The 24,632-nt window shown below is 37.2% G+C and overlaps 1 protein-coding gene across 3 annotated transcripts; it reads left to right on the forward strand.

Annotated features, from left to right (window-relative positions):
* The first annotated feature begins 232 nt into the window (after positions 1–232).
* On the forward strand, positions 233–23,670 carry LOC131162295 (N-glycosylase/DNA lyase OGG1). Of its 3 annotated transcripts, XM_058118608.1 has the most exons (4): positions 233–1,118; positions 1,397–1,607; positions 13,229–13,454; positions 23,378–23,670. In XM_058118608.1, exons 1-4 carry the CDS (start codon positions 385–387, stop codon positions 23,380–23,382), a joined length of 1,176 nt encoding a protein of 391 aa, XP_057974591.1. In that variant the 5' UTR covers positions 233–384; the 3' UTR covers positions 23,383–23,670. The 3 variants fall into 3 exon arrangements, with proteins under 3 accessions (XP_057974591.1, XP_057974590.1, XP_057974592.1); XM_058118607.1 differs by lacking the exon at positions 23,378–23,670 and having other exon boundaries at positions 13,229–13,727; XM_058118609.1 differs by lacking the exon at positions 23,378–23,670 and having other exon boundaries at positions 247–1,118; positions 13,263–13,454.
* The last annotated feature ends 962 nt before the right edge of the window (positions 23,671–24,632 follow it).

Consider the following 24,632-nt stretch of genomic DNA (forward strand, 5'->3'; position numbering starts at 1 on the left):
ATTAGTAATTAAAAATAAAAAATTTTCACAAAGTATATAAAGCTTAAATATATTTATTTTTTTGCAAAATTATACCAAGATATATATATATATATATATATTTTTTTTTTTTTCAGTAGTGAAAAAATAAAGAGAAAAAGAAGAATCAACCCAATTTACAGAAGGCCTTGGGTTCGGGTCGGGTTCCGTGGGTTGTATTGTGAATCTGTGATCCAAATAGCTAACCCGGCAACCCCATTTATCGCTCCGAGTCTCTATTCCTTCTCTCCCATTCTCCTTTCTCCGTCGCTCCCCGGCTGCCTGAGCCGTGGAGTTTGTAGAAATTCCGCTCCCGACTTGCCTATATTTTATGTCAAATCGTTGAACCGCAGAGCACGACCAGTCATGAAGAGACGAAGGCCCAAGTTACCAGTCTCTGTTCCCAAACAGCAACCTCCTTCAACCCCTGCAACCCCACGCACCATCCTCAAAATCTTCCCATCTAAGAAATCCATTCCCACTTCCATTTCATCTGAAAAACCAAGAAAAATCCTAAAACACCTTAATGCGACAATACCCACAAACCAGACCTCACCGGACTCCAAAACCCTTAAATGGGTACCCCTCAATCTTAGCAAATCCGAGCTCTGCTTGCCCCTCACATTTCCCACAGGCCAAACCTTCAGGTGGAAACAAACCGGTCCAGTTCAATACACAGGTGTTGTGAAGTCCCATCTGGTGTCCCTTAAGCAGCTTGAAGATGGAGACGTCGCATATTCTCTTCATCATACAACCAATGAGGCTAGTGGTAGATTGGCTTTGTTGGATTTCCTCAATGTGGATATTTCTCTGAGTGATATGTGGGAGGACTTCTCGGCCTCAGACCCGAGGTTTGCGGAGTTGGCAAAGCATTTAGGCGGTGCCCGCGTCCTTAGGCAAGACCCGCTTGAGTGCCTCATTCAGTTTCTGTGTTCATCCAACAACAACATTCCAAGAATTACTGGCATGGTGGACTATGTTTCGTCGCTGGGGAGTTACTTGGGTACAGTTGAAGGTTTTCAATTCCACGAATTCCCATCTCTGGAGCGCTTGTCGCTGGTTTCAGAGAACGAGCTTAGAGAGGCAGGTTTTGGTTACAGGTCGAGTCTTCCCTTCCTTCCCTCCTTTTGGGTCTAGTTATCTTTTTTGTTTTTGGTATTTCATCTACGATTTTTTTTTTCCTGTGTCACGAAGGTAGCATTGATTTTGCTTTTCGTTCTTGACTTGTATTGTCCATCTGGCTGTCTATTATTTGTCAAAAATTAACATTTATTGTTAGATGTGTATTGTGCTATGCAATTTCTGTGAAACCAACCCGAGTGTCTTTTCTGGTTGCATATTTGCCTTATCATGATCCCATCTCGAGCTGGACCAGCAGGGCCAAGTACATAACTGGCACGGTAAATGCCTTGCAATCGAAACCTTGTGGAGGAGTAGAGTGGCTTGCTTCTCTTCGTTTATCGGATCTTCAAGAGGCAATTGATGCTCTCTCTACTTTACCTGGTGTCGGTCCCAAGGTGGCAGCTTGCATTGCTCTCTTTTCTTTGGATCAACATCATGCCATTCCTGTTGATACCCATGTGTGGCAGGTGACTTCTAGAATTGTTTTTTGACCTTTTTTCTTTTGGTAACCCTCATTGAATATGGAATCCTATAATTTTAGCACTTGTTGTTTGTGTGTTGGTCTTACATTACACGATGCATACCTTTGTACATGATTTATTTCTCAAGAGGCGAAAATGTTTGGAAAGAATGAAATGGTTTTAAATAACAGTTGTGACAGTTACGTAACGGTTTTTTGGGTTACCGATACTGTTACATACCGCGAAATTGGTGGGAAGAAAAATCACGGCTGTAACGGCCGTTGTGGACCCGGACCGTTATGTAAATGCTGCTACAGCCGTCACGTAACCGCTACAGGATTGTTACACCAAAAAAATTATTATTATTTTAAAAAATTTTTCTTCTCACTTTTTCCCTCTCTTTCATAAATCATTCTCAATATATCATGTGACGAGAGGGGGAAAAGATTATAATGAGGATGATAATGATACCCAATTCACTATTTATTTAAATATTTGGAAGAGATGCATTAATTAGCAATTTGAAAATACTAACTTGTTAGAAAAAAAAATTATTTTGATAATATTAGTAATGTGATATTTATATTCTATATTTTTCAACTTCTGCCTTCTTTCTTTTCTAGCTTTTTTATATTTTTATTATTCGTATGTCTTATGTGTCTAATAGTTTAATGAAGAGGATAATGTATTTTGTTTTATCAATTAATTTAGCACACATAAGAATTTATCACAAATAAGAACAATGAGAAGTATAAATACGCGCACACATGTAATTTTTCTATCAATGGTGGTTTAAAACAAATGTAAACTTGTTGTTCTTACCAAATAACTTAGTTACTCGAACTAAAGGATTCAAAATACACTAAAACTCTTTCTAAGAAGGGCTAAAAGTTTAAAACATACAAGCACGCTAATATGCACAAGGTTGTGCATGCTTCAAAAAAATTCACAGCTGTTACGCCCACTTCCCGTTATGTGACATCCGCTACTCCCGCTTCCCGTTACACCCTTTATCGTTACGTTACCCTACCCGCTACCGCGATTTAAAATCAAATTAAGAAAGGAATACATCCCCAGCCCTTCATTTAGGAAACTCTGAACCTCAAGTTCAACTTGCTCTGGTTTAGTAGTTTAGATGTGCTGTAGCCACACCTTGGTCAAGTCGTGCTTTGGTTGTTGGCTGTGCTGTTAGGAATCATTGTATTTAGATCAAGACAATTTACGAGTTGTTAGAGAAGTTGAAATTAAGGTTTCCTGCCTAGATTTTATAGTTTGTTTCCCTTATCAATTTTTTGATGTGGATGCAATTTGAAAGAAATTTTGAAATGATTTGAAGTTTAAAATGCTTGAATTTTTGAACCATTGTCTAAGCTTAAGGACTTACTAGCGAAAATTATTTTCTTGCTATTTTGTGTTTATACAAAGACATGATTACCACTGCCACCACTACCACCACCACCACCATTGCCACCACCACCACTAAATTACTTTCCCTACTTCTTAAGTTGGCAGGATTGATTCTATCCTCCAATTCTAGTACTAGCAACCCTCCCCTTGTAGTTAGATCCATTACTTTTGTAGAGAGAGAGAGAGAGCACTTGCTAGCCAAAATTATTTTCTTGTTATTTTGTGCATATACAAAAACATGATCACTGCCGCCACAACTATGACCATCACTAAATCACTTTTCTTACTTTTTGAGTTGGCGTGATATATTCTATCCTCCAATTCTAGCATTAGGTGCTTTGAATAGGAGCCAAAAATTGAAAACTAACAATCTATTTGGTTAATATTTTCAAAACTAAGCAGGAGCTTTGTCCTTGCGACCCTTGTCTTTGTTGAAGGCTCACAGCCTCTTCTCTCTCGAAGTCACTCTCTCTTTGGCCCACTTCTTCCCATGCTTCTTTCATCTTTGAGCTTGGCTGTTGTCGAAATCTATTCTCTCAAAAGCCCATGACGATGGGAAAGTAGGAACTCTTGAAGGCTCTTCATGCTTCCTAGCTGCAACTTTTGCAGTGTTTAATATGAGGTTCTCTCTCTCTCTCTCTCTCTCTCTCTCTCTCTCTCTCTGTTGTGAAGGACTGTGAATCACTCTACGCACTCTCTTGGTAGAGATGCTGTTAGTTATTGATGATGGGGATTCGCAGTGCGGATTGAAGGAAAATCCTTCGACCTGATATTGGATAAAGTAGGGAAACTTGGAGCTTTCTTTGTTCTTGAGAAGAATCAACAGCATAATCAGTGGGTTCTATTTTCTTTAGATGCAGCAAAATGGTTCTCATAGAGATTCTTATCTCTTGCTGGAAATTTAAGCAAGTGTGTTCGTAGATCTTGGGTGGGTTTTATTGATTATTGGATGGTGATTCATGTGACGAGGGCAGGGAAATTCTTGGAATTAGAGCACAGATGGAGAGGCAAAAGATATTCTTTGTCCCTGAAAGATCCAAAGGCGATGGGTGGTTTTGATGTGGGGAAGAGTTCAATCTTTTGGTGAGCGCTTATTTGTCAGGCATTGATGGAATTGATAGTAAAAGGAGGAATGAGAATTGATCCTGGAGTCTAATAGTATCAGGAAAAACTCATGCTGATGGAGTTCCCTTGATTCCTATAATTGGTGTTTGCTCAGTTCCTAACGATGGAGTTGGCTCAATCCCTAAGGATATGCCAAAGGTGGTGTGTGTTCGGCATGCGGGAAGATGCAAGAGGAGACCCTACAAACAGCTTTGCACGATCAATTGACGTCGCAAAGGGAGAAGGTTATGGTGGAGGTGATTAGTCCTGGGGTGGTTAGGTTGTTCTGCACGGACGATTGAATTATGAAGGTGGCCTGGGTCTTCAACGATAAATTTAGACATGGGCTGGTTGTTTGAAAGTAATAAAGGCCTTTTAAAATTTCTAATGGGCCTGTTGGTTAAGGAGGCTCAAGAACAGAATTTTGGTTCTATATTTGGCCAGATTAGAGAGGAGAAAATTCAGCAAGGTAAATCGCAGTTGGGCCAATTGGAAGGGTAGGCCCAAATGCTTAGTCTATTTTCCAGTCAAAAAGAAGGCCCTCTTGTGAAAACTTGTGAGGCTGTAGGAATTAATCTTGCTTCAGAACAAAAGGAAGATGTGTGCGACCCAGCATTTAAATCATCTTCTAACAAGATCTATGGTGGTCAAGAGAAGAGAAACAGTTACTTTGAAAACAAAAAAGAAAAGGAGTGGAATTAGATGTGTAGCCTGCTAAAAAGCTTTCTAATTTTCTAAAGAATGGTGCTTCTCCTATTCTGGAGAAGAATGGTAGTAGGCAAGGTTCCAGGATTGAGTTTGGGGGATCCTCTTCAAAGAATTTTAAGATATCTAGTTGTTGGTTCAGAAGGGAGTTCAGATGATAAGGGAGTCAATTCGGATAATCTCAGGGGTTGAAAGGTTCATGCTTACCGTAAGGAAGTGCAGTTGGGTTTTGAAAGGGGAAGAATTTTGAAGATAATTGAGATTCATCTGGTGAAAAACAAAAAAAATTCTCAAGAGAGATTTTAAAGGTGTTTTAAGCATAGTGGTAGAGCCAATTGTTGAGAGGATTAATACAAGGGATGTTTCAGAGGATGATAGTGTAGGTAGTAGTGAATTTGAATGTGACAAGGGTTTATTTTTGGATCAAATTCAGGATCAGCAAGGATTTTTTTCCGACTCTTCTAATGATTGTCTTGGGGATTTATCTTATGTGCCACCTACTCCTCTAGAAGGTTTAGATGGATTTAATATTTTTGAGGATGATGCTTTTAGAGAGGAGCTGAAGGCAAAATGGAATTCTGCTGTATCCTGTTCATGACTCTGCTGTGAATGACATTCAAACTCAGAATTTGTTGTATAGCTTGGGCCTCATGTTGTTTGGTCATGGAGGAAATGAAGTTAGGCTTGATGGTGGTAAATCTAAGGTGAAGAAGGGTCAGAGGGAATTAGCGATTTTGAAGTGGTTGACAAACTATGATGGAAGGGATTAAAGAGGGGCCTTCTTGGACGATTTTATTTTTTTTTATTTTCATTTTTATTTGATTTACTATTTTTATTCTTTTCTATTTGTTCTTTGCTTTTGTTTTTCTTTTTCTTTTAGAAGATTTTGTATCCTCGCTCTGATTGTAGATTCTCTTTCTTAATATATCTTCTTTTATTATAAAAAAAAAAAAATCAATTAAGAGCTTCATTATAATTTTGCTTATTATAATTTTAAACTCACCTTTCAGTGTTCCAATAACCATGGTCTTAATCGAAATTTCCATCAAAGTTTCTGCTTTCCATCACCCTCGAAATCGAAATGGTAGTTGATTTCCATCTCACATAATTTCTGTCGAAATTTCAACAAATCATCCAAAATTTATCAAAATTTCAAAATTCTAGTGAAATTTGTTGAAATTTAAGCTATAGAATGAAACTGTCCTTTGGTGTTGGAAATGTTATTGCAAGGGCTTTTGAAATTATATGAGAAAATTAAACTTACAACAACATTTTATTTAACCATTCATTTCTAAATAATCTTTATTTGTATGATAAAACATGCTTAATTGTTTCATGAATTTAATTTATATTAACCAAATATGTTTAATACACATGATCTTTTGAATATGTTTAATTACACATATTATATTACAACTATTGCACCTCATACACAACATATGTGTATTTAGTTTGTAATATATTAGTCCTAAAACTTACATTATTATGTCTATTAACAATTTCTAAAGTTTCATAAAAGAATTCCATGCTTTACTGCTAATTTCCATCATTTTTTTGAATTAAAATAAAAATTTCCGTGCTTTTAGAGCTTCAAAATTTTAGTTGAATTGAAATTTAAGACCTTGCCAATGACAATCTTATTGTACATGACAATTGAAAAATGGTAAAAATTTTTTTTTGAATGACTTTGTATTTTTTTAAAATTTTAAAAAATTTATGAAAATTTGGTATTTTAATTTTATTTTAAATTCACATGACTATTTTATTTTAATTATAATTGAAAAATTTTCTCTACAGTGGATGATTTAATCCAGAAAAGTCAATTCTGGATGTTAAACACAGTAGTTGAAAACCATGACTATGATGTTTACCATGGAACATAAACTAGCAATGAGACAACAAACTCGTTGTCATAACCTGTTTCTTGCGAAACAGAAAACAGAAATAACAAAAGCAGCCCCATAGTCATTGTGAACCAAAATACAGGAGAATAAAGCCTTCTATTTAATAAGTGGAGAGGATGCATAATCACATGATTAGACCAGCAAAGACGATGACAGCATATTTTGATCTCCTTTTGGTCTGGTTTGTTGTACAGTTCTAATGACCAAACAAGTTCGATACTTCCCTTCAACACCTTTCTATGAGTTTATTTGAATAATACTATTTTAATTAACGAAAAGCAATTTGTTTTGGACGAAAAGGGAAGATTTCTTAGCAGCACCGAGAAAATCAACAGTTATTGTTTACCCATTACCGATTGAAGAACAATGATGGTTAGTAAAGGATTTCAACTTAAGTTATTTTTAATTCGCTAAAACCTCCAATCCAGGGGTGTGATCTTTTAGGGCAGTCAATCATTTCACTATGTTATGCTTGAGAGTGAATGGCTATGGTTGTTTTTCATCTTTTGAGGAAGATTTTAAATGCGTCTGTTGTCCGCATTCTAGATGGAAAGGAGGTCTTGAGTGGAAGAAATTTGTTGGAATGGTGGAGAGCTGTGAAGATTGGAGCAATACTACAACACAAAACACTATGATTCATGAGGTTGTGGTGAAGTTGAAGCCTAGATGTTTGGAATGTAGATCCACAAATGTGAGTCAAGGGCTAAAGCAACTGAAAGGGCCTATTAAGGGCTTAGGCGGTTGACATTCACTGGATTAAGTTCCTTGGTGCGGTGATGAAGGGTTTTCTGAGTGGGGAGACAAGGAAGACAAGGTTTCAAGAATGTTTTCTTGGTCAAGGCAAGTAATTAGAGATTCAGCCAGAAGGATCTATTTATACAATGGGAAATAATTCAAATTCAACAGCTGAAATTGGCAGTTTGGGTGGAGACAAACATGAGAATATCCCTGGGGTCTTCTATTGAAAAAAAAAAAGAACATCCCTGGGGTCCATAATACTCAGCCTAGTGACAGAAGAATTTTAATTTTGAGGGCAGAAAGTCAGGGCTTGTTGTACAACCTAAAGCCGAAGGCATTGCAGTGGTGACACAATTGCAAGCAGGCCTTGATTGGCGGCATCCATTATTGACATAGGCTTGCTTCACTTGCACCTGCTGGGGCAAGGGGTTAGGGTGTGAAACCACTCACATTAGCCTGTATCAAGACAGAAAGAAGGAGAGCTTAAAGGCACTATAGGAGACTTGGCAGGTCTTGTTATGAGCCAGATTCTGAAGATCATGGGGTGATTCAAGAACAATTCAGAAGGGTAAAGCTGAGCTATGATCTGTGCTAAATGTTGGAAGTGTACAGCCAAGAAAAATTGCAGGTGACAGCAAGGGGACCAACAATACAGAACAAGGCAATGCAGTCTTATTGTTGAGCGAGTTTGAGAAGCTACCTATTCATTCAGACAAGGACGTTGATAATGTATTATCCTCTTATGTTTTAGGGGAGGATGAATTACAATAGATTAGCTGCAGACAAGGGGAGAATAGCTAATAATAGTGGTGGGCCACGGTAGGATGCTGAGATTTTGGGGAGCAGTTGGAACAGACAAGGAGGATGAACCAATTAAGAGCTTTCACTATTGGATTATAATCACCGTGACAAGAGGCAATTTGGCAAGTGAAGCTCAAATACGAGAAGGACTTAGCCAATATCAATTAGGGTCCTTTTTTTGTCCCAAACTGATTTTATTGTCCTACTACTCCTGAATCCTCTTCATGTTCCTTGCTTAAGAGCCTTGGAACTGTGTAGATAGGTTTACATCCTACTTCAGTGCTACTTTATACAAACTTCAAAGTGCCAATATGCCATGGGGAGTATGAGGATAAGGGGAATCTCCAAACCATAGACTTTTGGGGAGATGAGAGGGAACATTCGGTTGCTCAAAGCCTTTTTGATGAGTTGGGTCTTAGTTTGGTAAGCCCTAGTGGGGCAGTGGTTAGGCTTAGAGCAGAGGAAAATTTTGGTACCTAAATTCGCGGTCTGATATATATATATATATATATATATATATATATATATATATCTAAATCGATCAAGATATAAATTCGACAAATATGCTGATATTTGTAACGCCCCAACCTGGGTCTGCCAAGGAGTACTGCGTCTCTCCTCCTCCACCTGGACCAGACAACAGGGGGGTGAGCCTTATCGGATTAATGACTGGCCATACAAACCAACACGTGTCCTTTTCAGTGTGTTTTGTCCTCACTCACACACTTCCTGAGAAAACTTCCTAGAAGGTCACCGATTCCAAGATTACTCCAAGTTAAGCACGCTTAACTATAAAATTCTTATGGGAAGATTCGAAAAAAAAGGTGCACCTTATTGATATGGGTAGTACCATCTAATCCTTTTAAGCCTTTCTTCCATGGGGTATCACATTCTCCCCCACTTACAGAACGCAACGTCCTCATTGCGAACCCACATTTCCAAACCTAGGCGATGTGAATCTCATCACACTTCCGGTTGAGTAATTGCTTTGATACCATTTTGTAACGCCTCAACTTGGGTTTGTTAGGGAGCACTGCATCTCTCCTCCTCCACCTGGACCAGACAACAGGGGGGGGTGGGCCTTATCGGACTAATGACTGGTCCCACAGACCAACACGTGTCATTTTCAGTGTGTTTTGACCTCACTCACACACTTCATGAGAAAACTTCCCAAAATGTCACCTATCTTAAGATTACTCCAAGTCAAGCACGCTTAATCGTGGAATTCTTATGGGAAGGCTCCTGAAAAGAAAGGTGCACATTGTTGATATGGGTAGTAACATCTAATCCTTTTAAGCCTTTTTTCCACGGGCTATCTCACAATGTGTTGGAAAAAAGGAATGCCAATTACCTTGGGCACAATTTTAAGCTTTTTCACACCTTTTTCAAGTGTGGAGGAAATGTTTGCAAAATTATCATTGATGGCAGATGTCTTATGAAAACATTCACTGTAAGTTAGGCATAACTCCTACAGAACATTTTTTTTCCTTTTTTTTTTTGCAAATGATACTATCATTTTTTGTGAAGACAACCCCCTTCATATCCTCAACCTCCAATGCCTTTTGTTTGGGTTTGAGGCTATCTTAAGCCTGAAAGTGAACCTTTGACTCTAATTGATTTCTCTACAAATTCCGTCACCAAAACATCCCAACGAACCAAAATGGGCTTTGGACAAAAATGGTGTTTTCATTGCTGAATCTTTCTATAAGAAGCTCTCATCATTGGGAACAAATTGCAACAACTCCCCTTGGGTTCACATTTGGAGCGCAGCAGCACCTTCAAAGATTGCCCTTTTTGTTTGGGAGTCTATACATGGAAATATTTTAACCCTTGACAATCTGCAGAAAAGAGGGCTTACAGTAACAATGTTTTCTTTGTATGGCTGATGCAGAATCATTCAACTGCATTCTTCTCCACTGCCCCTAGACAAGAAACTTATGGGATTTGGTTCTTTCCTTGACTGGGCGGTAGTGGGTTACAACAAATTCAGTTGGAGTGTAGATTTGGGCTTGGAAAGGCATCATATAGCCATCAAGAAGAAGCGAAAGGCTTTGAACCTCATCCCTCTCGCCATCTTTTGGTGTGCTTGGAAAGAAATAAGAGAGCCTTCAAAGATTCAACTACTTTGTTTCTGACTTGCAAAGATCAATGGATTGCTGTTGCCTCTAGCGGTCTTAGTGGGAAAATTGTTAATGATCATTATGTAATCCTTGATGTTTGCGACACTCTACTGAGTGGTTGATGTTTTGTACCGTGGGTTGGCATCCCCTTGATGCCTTACTAATATTATTTTCTCTTTGATGATAAAAAGAAAAGGATAAGATAGGGGGGGGGGGGGGAATGACTCAGATGGTTTAGGCATCTGCAATGTAAGCCATATAACTAGTGAGGAAGAGTAAGCTAGTTCCTATATGGGACAGTAGAGGGCGTAGGGGTTGACCTAAAATAACTTGGAACGAGATAGTAAGGATTTAATAGCTGTGAATTTGTTAGAAGAAATTGCCCATGAGTGTAAATTGGCGAAAAAGGATTTATGTAGTCGACCCCACCTAGTGGGACTTAAGGTGTGGTTTCTTCTTGTTGTTGTTGTGGAAGATGTCCTATGAATATGGTTTGCATTAATGGGGTCACTCATATGCAACTTCATCTGGAACCTCTCCAAATGCCTTATGAGATATCTTGGGTTGATAACTCTACATTTTTGTGAAAGATGTTTGGTTCCTATCCAAATGGGTAAATATTTTGCTAATGTTTGTGCGATATCAGACCTATGAAGATTGGATACGTACTCCTTCATTCTCCTTGGTGGGATGATTTGGGTGTGATTGAAGGACATGAGAACACATATGTCTTTCACTATAATGGGAAAAAAATAATTTTGAGCATACTCTACCAACCAACCGGGACAAAGAATATGAGATTATTGATCACATCAAAGTTAATCAACTTGAAGGCACTACAAGCAAGGCGATATATGTGTTTGAAGACATCCATAGTCTTTCAGACATTCCTATTGTTGAGTTTGTCATTCTCGATGTGTTTATGGATGCCAACTTTCAATCAAGTCTATGATGCTGCCACAGGCCCACAAGGTAATGGTTTCTTGTATCACTCAAGTGTTGGCTTTTGAGGTGTCCAAGTTTGCTTCTAATGATCCTCCAACATTTTAAAATTCGAGACCGAATTTTTTGTAACTGGGGGAGATTTGATGTAGGGCAAGAAGCAAGAACTTTAAAAGATCCTTGTTGGAGAATAATAAAGAAGAATTGGGTCAAGGGATTGTTGGGTTTAGTTAGTAGTTTATTATGGGTTTAGTTTAATTAATATAGTATTATGTGTATTTGGGGGCTTGTTTGTAATACTTGTGTATTTAGGGGTACGTTTGTAATTTTTCATGTAGTTTTCATATGTGTGTAATTTCATCTGTAGAGGCTTTCTTATAAATAATGTTTGAAATCCATGTAGAAGTTGGTTGTTAAATTTGAATTTGAAGTGAACATGAGTTTTCCCCTCTTATCTCCTCTCACATCTCTTCCTCTCCCTTCTCTCCAAAGTCTTAAATTTCTATTTCAACTAAAATTTTGAAGCTCCAAAAGTACAATTTCGATTTGAAAAAAACGATGGAAAATAGTAGTAAAGCATGGAATTCTTTTATGAAACTTTAGAAATTGTTAATAGACTTAATAATGTAAGTTTTAGGACTAATATATTACAAACTAAATACATTTATGTTATGTATGAGGTGCAATAGTTGTAGTACAATATGTGTATTAAACATATTCGTAAAATCATGTGTATTAAACATATTTGGTTGAGATTAATGAAATTCATGAATCAATCAAGTATGATTTTAGACATGAATGATTAAATAAAAATGTTGTTGTAAGTTGAATTTTCTCATATAATTTCAAAAGCCCTTGTACAGTGTCATTCTATAGTTAAAATTTTGACGAGTTTTGCTAAAATTTTGAGATTTCGATAAATTTTGGATGATTTATTGAAATTTTGACGGAAATTATGTGAGACAGAAATCGACTACCATTTCGATTTCGAAGGTGATGGAAAGCAGAAATTTTGATGGAAATTTCGACAATTTTGTGGAAATTTAAGACCATGCCCCTCTATTCAATTTCTTCTTATCTCTCCCATGGCTGCAGATCATTGATGCTGCCTTTGCATCATGTGGACTTGCGGCACTTGCCTTGATATTTGGTGAAAAACCAAGCTAGGCAGGGGCTCTAAGCGTCCCAAAAAATAAAATTTTAAGGGAAGTTTGTGAAATTTTTGAAAAATTGGGGAGATTTGTGTTTTTTCCCAAACCTTTGGGGAGGTCCTTAGGATTTTTCATACCTTAGGGAGGTTCGTGTCTTTTTTCCAAACCTCATGGCAGGTGTCTTTTACTCCATAAAAATATGAAGTTGGCTTGCCACATCATATCTTAAATTTTCAAGAATTCATGTTTTTACATGTCCCCATGTGTGTGTGTGTTGCATGTCCTTGTATCTGTGATCGGTATCAATGCTACATAGCTGCACATGGGGATTAAACTAAAGGCATTGACTTTGTTGGAACTCTTTATAGCATCCATTTAATGGGAGAATAATGCTCTTTTAAAATTGCCTTTAAGTGAGTGCTCATCCATGATTCTGACGTTAAACAATAAAGTTGAAGAAAGCGAAGTCAAAAAGAAAAAAAGAACAAAAGCTGAACATGGGCAAAACAATGTAGTATATTTTTATGTAGTTTGCTGGTGTGGTACCTTACTGTTTTCTGGAGCAAGATACAGTGATATAAATGGTAATCTAAAGAAAAAAGTTGCATCATCCAAAAGGGATTGTCCCACAATGTATTTTTGTTCATGCATTCTTTGATTGAATCACTTGTGCTCCATCTTTGCTAACTTCAGTTTCTGTGGGCATGAATTCATTGAGTACTGATATGTAAATCTTTTTTTTGGGATTGGGCAAGATTGCTACTAGATACCTTATCCCTGAGCTTGCAGGTGCTCGTTTAACGCCAAAGCTCTGCAGTCGTGTGGCAGATGCATTTGTCAGAAAATATGGAAAGTATGCTGGTTGGGCCCAGACTCTACTTTTCATTTCTGAATTGCCTTCACAAAAGGTTTTACAAGCATCAAATTCACGGCCTGCTGATGGAAAAAACTCTGCCAAGAAGAAGGATGGCACAATAAGTGGTGATAATCTTTTTAGACCTCTTTTGAAAGTTGAATGCTTTATTTTTTATTTTGGCTTCATTGAAAATTATTTTATATGCTTTTTTTTTTTTTAAAAGAAGAATGGAATGTTTAGATGGGGTTAACGAATGAGATTAACACGCAGTGGGTTGTCAGAAGCTGTATGTACTTCTGTGCTTGCAAATAAGAAGTCTAACAAAGTGCATGAGTAACAGAAAACATTGGCTGAATTGTTTTCATTAAGAAAGAATTAAAATAAAATAATATTTTGCAGAATTTTCTGTGCCATTTGGATGTTGATCCCAAATTTTTTTACATGGCTTTTAAAGGTACTCTGCATAATACTCCCCCTGAAGCTGGACTATAAATATTGACTGGTTACATGCAAACTAAACAAGGCTTGAAACTAAACCCTTGATGAAAATCATTGAGTTGATTCTCCAAGAGATACAAGGAGTGAAAATGTCTCTGTGCAATATCATTTTATGCACAGAAGGTTCTTGCAGGAGATGCTCAACAGTTCAACCACTTGAGTTCAAAAGTATTATGAGTTGTTGCTTTCTATTCTAAACATTTTCCACCTCATCACTTGATCTTGCACTAGCAGTTTGCTTTTTACTCCTCCAGACGCTAGATTTCCTTCTTGGAACATGCAATATTTTGGATCCCCTTTCAAATGGTATATTAGAGTGTCTAGCTAATGCATCAGTCTCAGGTGATTATTAATGGGGAACCTAAGTTATTTAGGTCTTCAAAGGGTGTCAGGAAAGGGGATCTGTTATCTCCTTTCTTGTTCTTGTTGTGGATGCTTTGAGTAGGATATAGGGTAGTTGATAGGGGGTTTGTGGGTGGTACCGGGGTGGGGAGTGAGGGGGTGATAGTGTACCATTTACAGTTTGCAGATGACACGGTTATCTTGTTAGATGATCATGGAGTCTTTCTTGAATATTCTTTCCATTATTCAGAAATACTTTTAATAACTGAACCAAACTGATAAAACTGTTAACCAGTTTCTGTTAAACTGACTATTTTGATTTGGTTTCAATCTAGGAAGCACCAATATTGACACGAGACACGGATACGACACGATACTGACATGGCGATTCGACAATTTTGAAAAAATGAGGATACGACATGACAAGATACATGGCAATAGCCCTAGGGTTTTGAATCTAGCCGGCGCTGTTCCGACACTGGCCTAGCATTGCTTTGACGTTGACACTATTCTGTGATGGCTTTCTCTCATTTAGAAAAATCTTCTTATCTCTCATATCAGTATCGTGTTCTGTCATGGGGCTGATAGATTTTGATGGTGGGGGTTTGTTCAGTTCAGATCGAAGGGAAATCCTTCGACCTGAGATTGGATAAAGTGGTAGCTCTGTTCGTTCTTGAGAAGAATCAGATACGCAATAGATGGGTAAGGATTCTCATGTAGAAAAATCTTTTCATCTCTCATATTGGTATCGTGTTCTGTAATGGGGCTGATAGATTTCGATGGTGGGGGTTCGTTCAGTTCAGATCGAAAGGAAATCCTTTGACCTGAGATTGGATAAAGTGGGTAAGGTGGTAGCTCTGTTCGTTCTTGAGAAGAATCAGATACGCAATAGATGGGTAAGACTTTCATTGGCTGCTGCAACATAGTTTTCCGGGGATTTTTGTCTCTTGAAGGAAGGTCAAGCAAGGGTGTTTGAAAATCTAGGGTTGGTTTCGCTGAATACTGGATGGTGATACATGCGACAATGGCAGGTAAGTTCTTGGAATTAGGGCATGGCTGGACAGGCAAGAGATACTCTATATTTGTTCCCAAAGGGTCCAAAGGCAATGGATGGCTTCGTTTTGGGGAAGAATTCAGTGCTCTGGTAAACTCTCTTCATCCTGTGACTAATGGTGTCAGGAGTAATGATAATCGTTCATGGAGTCAAGTAGTTTGAGGTAATAGAGTTGATGCTGTTGCTTGTGCAAATTCTAAGGATAAGCCGGAGGTGGTGTGTGTTCATTGTGGGGGGAAGATGCAAGAGGGTTGAGTGCAGTGATGGCTGAGGGGTTGAGTCCAGTGGAAGATGAGGGGTTGAGCATTCCGGCAAGGATTCTGACCAAGGGGCTGAATCCAGAGGCAGCTAGGTCTTCCTGCTTGGATGAAGGAGTGATGAAGATTTGATGGGTTGGGCCTGGGTCTTAGATGATAATGCTAGATCTGGGCGGGCTGTTTGACAACAGCATAGGCTTTTTAAAACAGATGATGGGCCTTTCAGTTTAGGAGGCCCAAAATCAGAATTTTGATCCTTCTTTGAGCTTGTTTAATGAGAGAGTAAACAATCTTGTTGAGCCTCAGTTGGGCCAACTGAATGGGCAGGCCCAAAAGCTTATTCCTAATGGTGTTAAAAGTCCAGATGAAGGTCAGGTTCCCAATCTGAATGCAGCACATAGTTCTTTTAAATCCTGTGAGGCGTAAGGACTTCAGCTTCCTCTGAAGCAGAAGCAAGATGTGACTGCATCAGTGAATTGGCCAACATCAAATCAGACCCATGGTGATCAAGAGGAGAGGAGTAGTTGGTCTGATAACCAAAAAGACAAGGAGGTGGAAATAGAAAAGTTGGTTTCTAAAGATTCAATTAATATTATTGAGGGTAACTATTTTCCTGTTCAGAAGAAGTATGCTAGTGGGCTTAGTTCTGAGAATGTAATTGGGAGAGATTCATCTAAGAATATTAATTATTGTGTGAATGAAATTCAGGATTTTATTGTGGCTTCCCATGGAATTTCAGATGGTAAGACAGCTAATTCAGATAGTCAGATAGATCAAAAGGTTTACGTTCAGCATAAGGAAGTGCAAAAGGGTTTGGAATCAAGGAAACATTTTGAAGATATTCAAGAATCATCTGGTAAAACCACAAAAAAAAAAAAAAAAAAAAAAATCTTTAGAGAGATTCAAAAGATGAGTTGCGCATAGTAGAGGACCCAATTGGTGAGAGGGCTAGTACCAGCAAGGATAGTAAGATATGGAGGGATTTTCTGGACAGCGATGGTGCATAAAGTAGTGAGTTTGATTGTGACAGGAGCTTACTTTTGGATCAAATTTGGTATCAACATGGTTACTTTCCTGATTCTTCTACTAATCACCTCGAGGGCTTATTTTACGTGCTGTCTCCTCCTTTGGAAGGCTTAGATGGAATTAATATTTTTGAAGATGACGGACCTAAAGAAGAACGTAAGGTGAAGGATAGAATTTTGCCTATTCCAGTTCAAAAAATTTCTAGGAAGGGCCTTGAAACTCTAGTTTGTTGGATGACCTGGGCCTCATGCTGTTTGGCGGAGGAGGAAAGGAATTAGGCTTGACGGTGGCAAATCTAAGGTGAAGAAGGGTCAAAGTGAATTACCTAATTTAAAATGCGCGGTGAACTATGATGGGAAGGGATTAAAAGGGGTTTTCTTAGCTGATTCAAGCAGTTATTCTTATTTTTTATTTTATTTTATTTTCTTATTTTTATTTCTATCTTTTTTTCTCTCTTTTTCTGTTTTGGCTTTTGTTTTTTCCCTTTCTTTTTGAGGATATATTATCCTCCCTATGGTTGTACATTATCTTTCCTAATATATCTTCTTTTATTATCTAAAAAAATTAATTAATATAAAAAATTTATATTGAGGTATATTTTTCCTTTAAGATTACAAATATTAAATGTAAGCATCATTTATGTAAAATTATCATTACACATTCGACAAACTACACGTAGACAATCATCAACTGCATTCATATTACAAATATTGGTCTTAAACGAAAAAACAACTCAAGGGCATGGTTGATGGTGGGCAATGGGCATGGCTCATTTAGATTTTTTTTTTTAATTTTATTTAAAGAGAGTGTTAAACCAGCGATGGCTTTTGGGGTGGGGGGGGTGGGGATTTATGGCAGGAGGTTCGTTGATGCTTTACAAGGCTAGCATAGTGGCACTAGATCTCCCAAGTCCAACAACTCCAATATCAAAGAACCTCTAGACTCTTACTTTCTCAACGACTTTTTTCTTTTTTTTTGGTTTTAAATTTTTGCTTAGGTTTTATTAGCAAGATTGAAGGGGGCAACAAAATGCATCTTTTGATGGAGAAGTATCCTAGAGGTGTTCTTGCTGTATCAGGAAGCATCATAAAATGTCTCAGTTGTGTCCAAAAATAAAAATAAGTTAATTAATTTCCGACATATGTCAAATTAGTATTAGGGAGTCTCGGGCAGTTGTCAGTGTGCTATACTTGTTGGATACTGAAACTTTAGGCTTCTAGAAGTTTTGGTGTTTTCTAGGTTTCAATCTTATAATTTAAAAATCAGTCACTTTGGTTGTCAATTTGGGACAAAACTGAATTGGGCCAAACCAACCACAACCCTAATTATTGTTTCTATAAGAATTATTCAAATTCCCAAAATGGTCCCTTGGAATATTTTGGTGTCTTTCACTTATTTGATGGCAATTTAAGTGCTACTAACTTTCTTAAATTGGTTGACTGACTTAGACCATCATTTAAACTATTTTCAATTGTTTGACAATCAATGATTTCATGTTGTTCGATCAAAAAGCCATTGGTTTGGTTAATGGCACTAGTAAACAATTGAGTGTAATGTTATTACTATATGGTGTAACTCAAAACTTTTTTTGAAAAAGAGATATGCTTCTAGGCTTTATATAGACTTTTGGTGGCAATTATTTTGGGAACTTGCACATGAATAGTCTAGTACTTGTAGCACTTGTGGCACTTGTAGATGTCAACACCTTGGATATATTATGCAAGTTGAAGGAGAAATTGAAGATAATGTGATGCATAAAGTTAAAGCAGGTTGGATAAAATGGAGAAGTGCTTCAAGTGATCTTTGTGATCGTAGAATACCCTTAAAATTATAAAGGAAGTTTTATAGGACGACTATAAGACCAACTGTTGGGCGACGAAGAAACAGAATATCCAAAATGTAAAAGCTGCCAAGATGAGAATACTTAGATGGATGAGCAGTATAACACTGAAAGATAAATTAAGGAATGAACATATTTGCGATAAGTTAGGCGTAACTCCTATAGAAGATAAGATAAGGGAGGGGCCACATAGTGCGCTAGTGAGTAAGAGCAGGTTAGTTACTGTGGGGGGCAGTAGAAGGGGTAGGGGTAGAGCTAAAAGAACTTGAAATGAGATAGTAAGGACCTGAATTTGTCAAAAGAAATGGTCCATGATCGCATAAATTGGCGAATAAGGATTCATATAGCTGACCCTAACTAGTGGGACTTAAGGCTTGGTTTTGTTGTTGTTGTGCATGAATAGTTTAGTGTGCCAGATTATGTTGCAATGTTCCAAAGGACATGAATTTGTGTCGCGAAATTGCAAATGCTAGGGATGTCACCTAAATCTTACACATTGTTTAAGACCTGAACTCAAAATATTAGTCATGGTGTTTGGACCTATGACCCTTGAGGAAGCCTTCCTAATGTCGTGTGCTTTAAGGAAGTTGATACTCCTTATGACCCAGGCTTGTGCACTCAATTTTATGGATCCTTTCTCTTTCTTCATAGTGCTGCATTGCCTAAATAAGTCTTAGTTTCGTTGAGTTAAAACCAAAATTGAAATTGAAGCTGAAACTTGTGATTGAATCATGTCATTGGTGGATTATGAGCCTCTTGAAATTGCTCATCCCACCCCTTCTCATCTTGCCATCTTGTCACCTTATTCTACCATGTTCCTACCATCTGCTGAGTGTGAGATTGATATGACCTATGAGGCCCTAATTATTACGTTGCTATTTCTCTAGGATAGGTCTGATTTAATATGTGTTCTACTTTCTTCTTAAAGTCTTGTATTTGGTGCTTTACGTATCTCTTTGCTTTCCCTTACAATTATTTTCTTTCTCCGTTTGTTCTTATTTCATTTGATCTCTTAAGCTCCAAATTCTCGTCTCTGTTTCATTTGTTGCCACTCTATTCTTTTCTATTCTATCATTTAATATGGATTTCTTGCTTATTTTATTGATTCGTCAAGGAATATATTGTTCCTGGTCTCGGTATGAATTTAATTACTTATCAAGGTATTTTTGGAGCCTCTTATGTTTTTGTTGGTGATTTTGCAGGTGCTGATCCTCCTATCCCACCACCAAATTTGAGTTCCATATTTGCTTGTTGGTTCTCATAATCTGCCTCTTTTCATGCCTTTTGAGGCACATATTAGCTCCGCTTTCTTACATTCTCTTGGAGTAGCACTATTGTCTTTACTCTTGGGAAGAGAGTTTTTTTTTTTAGTTATTTATTTGTTTTTTTACTGAGGGAGAATAATGAACTAATTAGGAACGCAGAGGAGTCAATTGAGCAAATTAGAGTACTTTTAGGAATACTAAATATTTGGGGTTTACTGTGATATTTTAGTTATTGAAGGGTTGTTTTGTAATTTTGGATTATTTTAGTCGCTAGAGATTTTTTATTTGCCCATAAATATAGACTTATGGATGGATTAAAGTACATTGGTTGAATTATTGATTTTTCTTAATCCATTCTCCCCCCCCCCCCCCTCCGGGGTGCCAGTTGCTGTCGTGATTTCCCTCATTTTTCCCCTCTTTGATTCCATTTCTTTTCCTTCTTTCCTCACCTTCTCTTTGTTCTTCCTCATCCTATATTAGGAAGATAAATTTTGAACCTGAGATTTGTGATACCTGCCAGGGAGTTTGCCAATAATAACTGAGTGAATCAACATACTAGAAAGATCTCTTTGAACATTGTGAATGGCTTTTCCACTAGACAGCCTATTGTCTTTATCCCATTGCCCCTTAATGCCTGTCCATCTGTTCGCTTAGACTTTTTCCTGACACATTTGTGATCTTCGGGTGGACATTAGTCATAAGATTGCTATAAATACCAACATAACTTGGCTATTGATGCTCACCATAGGCATGTTGCATTGAATGAGGATGACCATGTGATGGTACATTTACATCCTGAGCATTTCTAATCATCAAGAAATTCCATGCTTGAGCATCTGACCCTTTTACATTATTGGTCATCTTGGCACTAATGCTATTGTACTTGAACTACCATCTCATATGAGCAGTAGTCTTAGTTTCAAAATTGAGGACGTACACCTTGCCGAGGCACATTCAAGCCTTCCTTTGTGAATGCAGATACTACTTATGTGGAATATCTGCTCCATTAGCTCTATTCCTGCTCTGTCATCTCTTTTTGTATTTGTCCATGTATTGTGTTGAGAGTATTTTTAAAGACAAGTACATTGCTTTTATGCATTGTTGTTATGCATGATACCTCGTGAAATGCACCACATTGGTTCCAACTTGTCACTGGCCAAGCTTGTTCAGGGCATTATGCTTGCTTGTGGCCACTTGCCTTGTGTACGTGGGAGGGGCAAACATCATATAAATTGTAGTATAGGTTTTATTCATTGAGTACATTTATACTTTACAACTTTAGTGTGAAGTGGGACTATGACTCCTTGGTCAAATTGATGTTCCTAGTGTCAAAGCTAGAATAGCATTTAAAGCTCTTAAGGGGAGGGTGAGTTTTTATCAATTGTTGTAAAATTCACTTGCATTTATAAACATGTTTAGCCTATTTGCCTCCTTTGCTACATGTTGCTTACAGGGGCGGTGTTAATGAATTGGGTAGCTTTAATGTTTTCTATGTGATTTTGTTGCTTTTGCTTATTTTGTATTCGATGGTTGTGAATGTGTTCTTGTGGTAAACTGCGGTATACTTTTGGCTGATTAGTTAAGTAAGAGTGCTTAGCTTGTGCGACACAGCCCTTCACAAGATGTGAAGTGTTCAGCCCATGACATGACTCCATGTGGGCTACCTAGGATGCGTTGCGTTGTCTTGATCCAGATTGTCCTCCTTTGCAGATGTGAGTTTACCCTACCCAGGAGAATATTTGGGAATCTCACATAGCAAAATATTTGTGTTTATCATAGGCGTAGGCATAATTTAGGATTTCATTTGTTGGATTTGCCTCAATCTAGACTGTCCTGTCCTGCAGCAATTCCATTACATAGGATGGGTCTGAGCATCCTCTTGTTCCATTAAATATCACATATCAGGTGGGTCATCAATGATGCTCTTTAACTTTCCTCGTGCCTTGAGAGCAACTTCAAATGCTGCAGCCCAAATGATGTAGTTTCCTCCATTCAACTTCTCATTCAACTTAATGGAGTTCCCATGAAATTGGTTATAGTTTGTGGAAGGTAACGTAAAAGGTTTATAAGTACTAGCATTGGACTCATTGGATAAACTCATAATGAACCTAATGACACTGAACACACAGCATACAACGTAAAACAACCACCAAGTCCCACCCTAAAGAATTTGCTGCACAAGCAGCTGCTTCACGTTGGCACAAGGCAGACAGATCACATACCACAAGCTGCATCTCCCAAGCTTTATGGCATGACTGATTTTGCAAAATTACAACAAAAAAGGTGAAGTTCAGGGGTCTTCTCATAACCATCTTATGATAGATTACTTAATCAACCAGTTTGAGAAGGGTTTAACGTCGAAATGTCCAGGAAGAGAAACCATTCAGTGCAAAACTGTCTTATACTTTCCACCAAAACATTCCCTTTTCTACCATGAATTTGCAACAATTCTCAAATAACATCAACCAGGTAGGAAAGGCAAGCATGCATGAAACTTTCCCACACCAAACTGCACCATACAATCAGGTAAAAACAGTGCAAAAGCCATTGGGTTTGTGGTCTTTGAAAAGGCTTCAAACCCCCAAATGAATTGTGGACTTGCATTCACTGCTTCAAGCCACTCCAAGATGGCATTTTTGGAATTTAGACCCCTGTTTGATGTTCATACAGTGCCAAACTTCAGACGTAGTTGCTGGCATCTGAAACAAACAGATCTGATGTGCATGAGTTTCTCTTGGTTCGCCTCTGATACAGTTCTGTGGGCTTTTGACAATAATACTTCTATGTTGGAAATCTCAAGGGCTATTCGGTATCTTTTCTGCTGTATGCTTGTGTTTTTGTTGTTGCACAATGAATAATACATTACGAGTCTTATGACAAACATGCGTGTCTAAGTTGCGTTTTCTGTCTGTTGCTATTGTTGCTGCAGTGCTTTAATATTCAGAATTAACTTTGATGGATTAAATCACTCCCTATGCAATTTTTTTTTTATTAAAATAAAAATAAAATGACCTGTGAATTTAAAATATAATTAAAATAAAATGCCCGTAAAATTTTTAAAGCTCGAAAGAAATATAAGTTTTTCAAAAAATCATTTTTACCAATTTTCAATTGCCATGACAATATGATTGTTTTTGGATAACTAAAAAGTGAGTTTTAATCTAAAATAATTATAATTATTTTGATTTTATTATAATATTTTCTAATTTATATTCTTTTGCTATTTTATTATTTTGTTTTTATTTTGAAATTTGAGCTGTTACTTGATTCCATAAGAACTGTGACTTGATTCCGATACAAGAAACATGAACACGAGTTTAGTTAGGTTTTCAATTTGCTTAGTTTTGGAAATATTAATTAAATAGGTTGTTAGTTTTCATTTTTTTTTTTTAGTTTAAAAAGAGCAGAAGGAGAAAAATAATTTAAAATGCTGTGTGTCAAAAATAAAATTTTGGTTGTTAGGCTTTAATTTAAGTGTTCAATTTCTTCTGATCAGTGCCCGAAGAATGAGGGGTGCAAAATAATTCCATATATATAAAAATCTTTAAAACATTAATCCTGTAAAAGTTAAAGAACAACTGCACAAGGCATTGGTGATTTCAGTTAACATGTAATTGCATCATTGGGCTATTGCATTTATGATCAAATACTATGATTATATTCAGATTTTTTTTCTTTTCATTTCTGGGCACCTTGTTTTTGTGTTCCTCTGGTGCTAGGTTCTTGACAATCAAGGAGAAATAATTTATTTCGTGTTTTATTGCAGCTTAAGGAGCTCACAAAACTGTGGCTGGTGTTTCCACATCTTCATTGTAATTCCAATCTCAGTCTTCTTGCATTGCGACAGTCATTGAATTTATTCACACGCGAAGTTCGGGCAAATTTTGTTGGTTAGGCCTTTATCTTTCCCTACTTTGCCAATTTCTTGTCTGATTATTCTGTGTTCAGGATTAGATATGTACATTCAATGTGTGCTTTCATCAATAATCTAATAATTTCAGAACCCATACATGGCAATTATTAATATATTGGGCAGGATTATTCCGATTGGTGTATGAATTCTGTTTGCTCTGTATAATTTTCCATTACACAATTTATTTTTATGGTATAGATCAATATCAGCATGCATACCGTTTTGTGGATATGGAAAAGTTCTCTTTTGATCTGAATTTTAAACGTAATTAAAGCAAAGCAAATGAACAAACTGAGATCCTAATCTGCTAAAAAAAATATTGTACAGCATTCATCTAGTATTGGAGCAGTATGCCCGTTGGTATGGTAAATTTTTGGAAGAAAAATATATTTATCAAGATTGAAATAAGATCTGCTTTAAAGTGGAGCTAAACATACTGTGAATATTAATGTATACTGATAATGCTCCATGAATTTTTATTTGATCGGTGACTGTAAAATTTAAGTGGGGAGGACTAATTGTCCTCTAAATCTTGTACTCTGATTTTCAAATTTAATAATAGTCTTCTTCTGTCAAAAAAGCAAAAAAAAGTTTAAGTGGAGGTGACATACCAATATTAGAAACAATATTATTATTATTTTTTTTTGCATTAACATGAAAATAACCTTTCACTATTATTATGGCAAGAAACCCAAGCTTTATTTTTCAAAAAAAAAAAAAAAAAAACGTAAGGTACATGCAATCTTATCTGAAGAGACTGTATATTGAAGCAAAAGTTATGAGAGGAAGAAGAAAAGGAGAGAAATGAGAGCCTAATAAAGTCGATACACAAACATGTGAAGCTATTAGTAGCCTATTAGGCAAATGTATTAATGAGTTTACATTGTAATCGAGTTAAAGGATTGAAGTGAGTGGGTGAAAGTCTTCAAAAGAAAAGGGTCCGCTTGGATCACGGAATCAATATTTGGTGTTGTGGACTTGGAATTCGGCCTGCTGAAAATGAAACAATATGCCGACAAGCTAATGGTAAGATTCCTATTTCCTATTCCTTTGTCTTGCTTAACTATCATAAAAGGATTTTCCCCCCTTTTTCGAGGGCGGGGCTTAA

The sequence above is a fragment of the Malania oleifera genome, chromosome 8, assembly GCF_029873635.1.
Source record: "Malania oleifera isolate guangnan ecotype guangnan chromosome 8, ASM2987363v1, whole genome shotgun sequence".
NCBI classification, from domain to species: Eukaryota; Viridiplantae; Streptophyta; class Magnoliopsida; order Santalales; family Ximeniaceae; genus Malania; species Malania oleifera.

Excerpts from the sequence above, each read along its gene's own strand:
- LOC131162295 (XM_058118607.1), top strand. The coding sequence starts at position 385 with ATGAAGAGACGAAGGCCCAAGTTACCAGTCTCTGTTCCCAAACAGCAA. Across the intron at positions 1,119-1,396 it reads GAGGCAGGTTTTGGTTACAG|GGCCAAGTACATAACTGGCA; the intron begins GTCGAGTCTTCC and ends CTGGACCAGCAG. Across the intron at positions 1,608-13,228 it reads TTGATACCCATGTGTGGCAG|ATTGCTACTAGATACCTTAT; the intron begins GTGACTTCTAGA and ends GGATTGGGCAAG.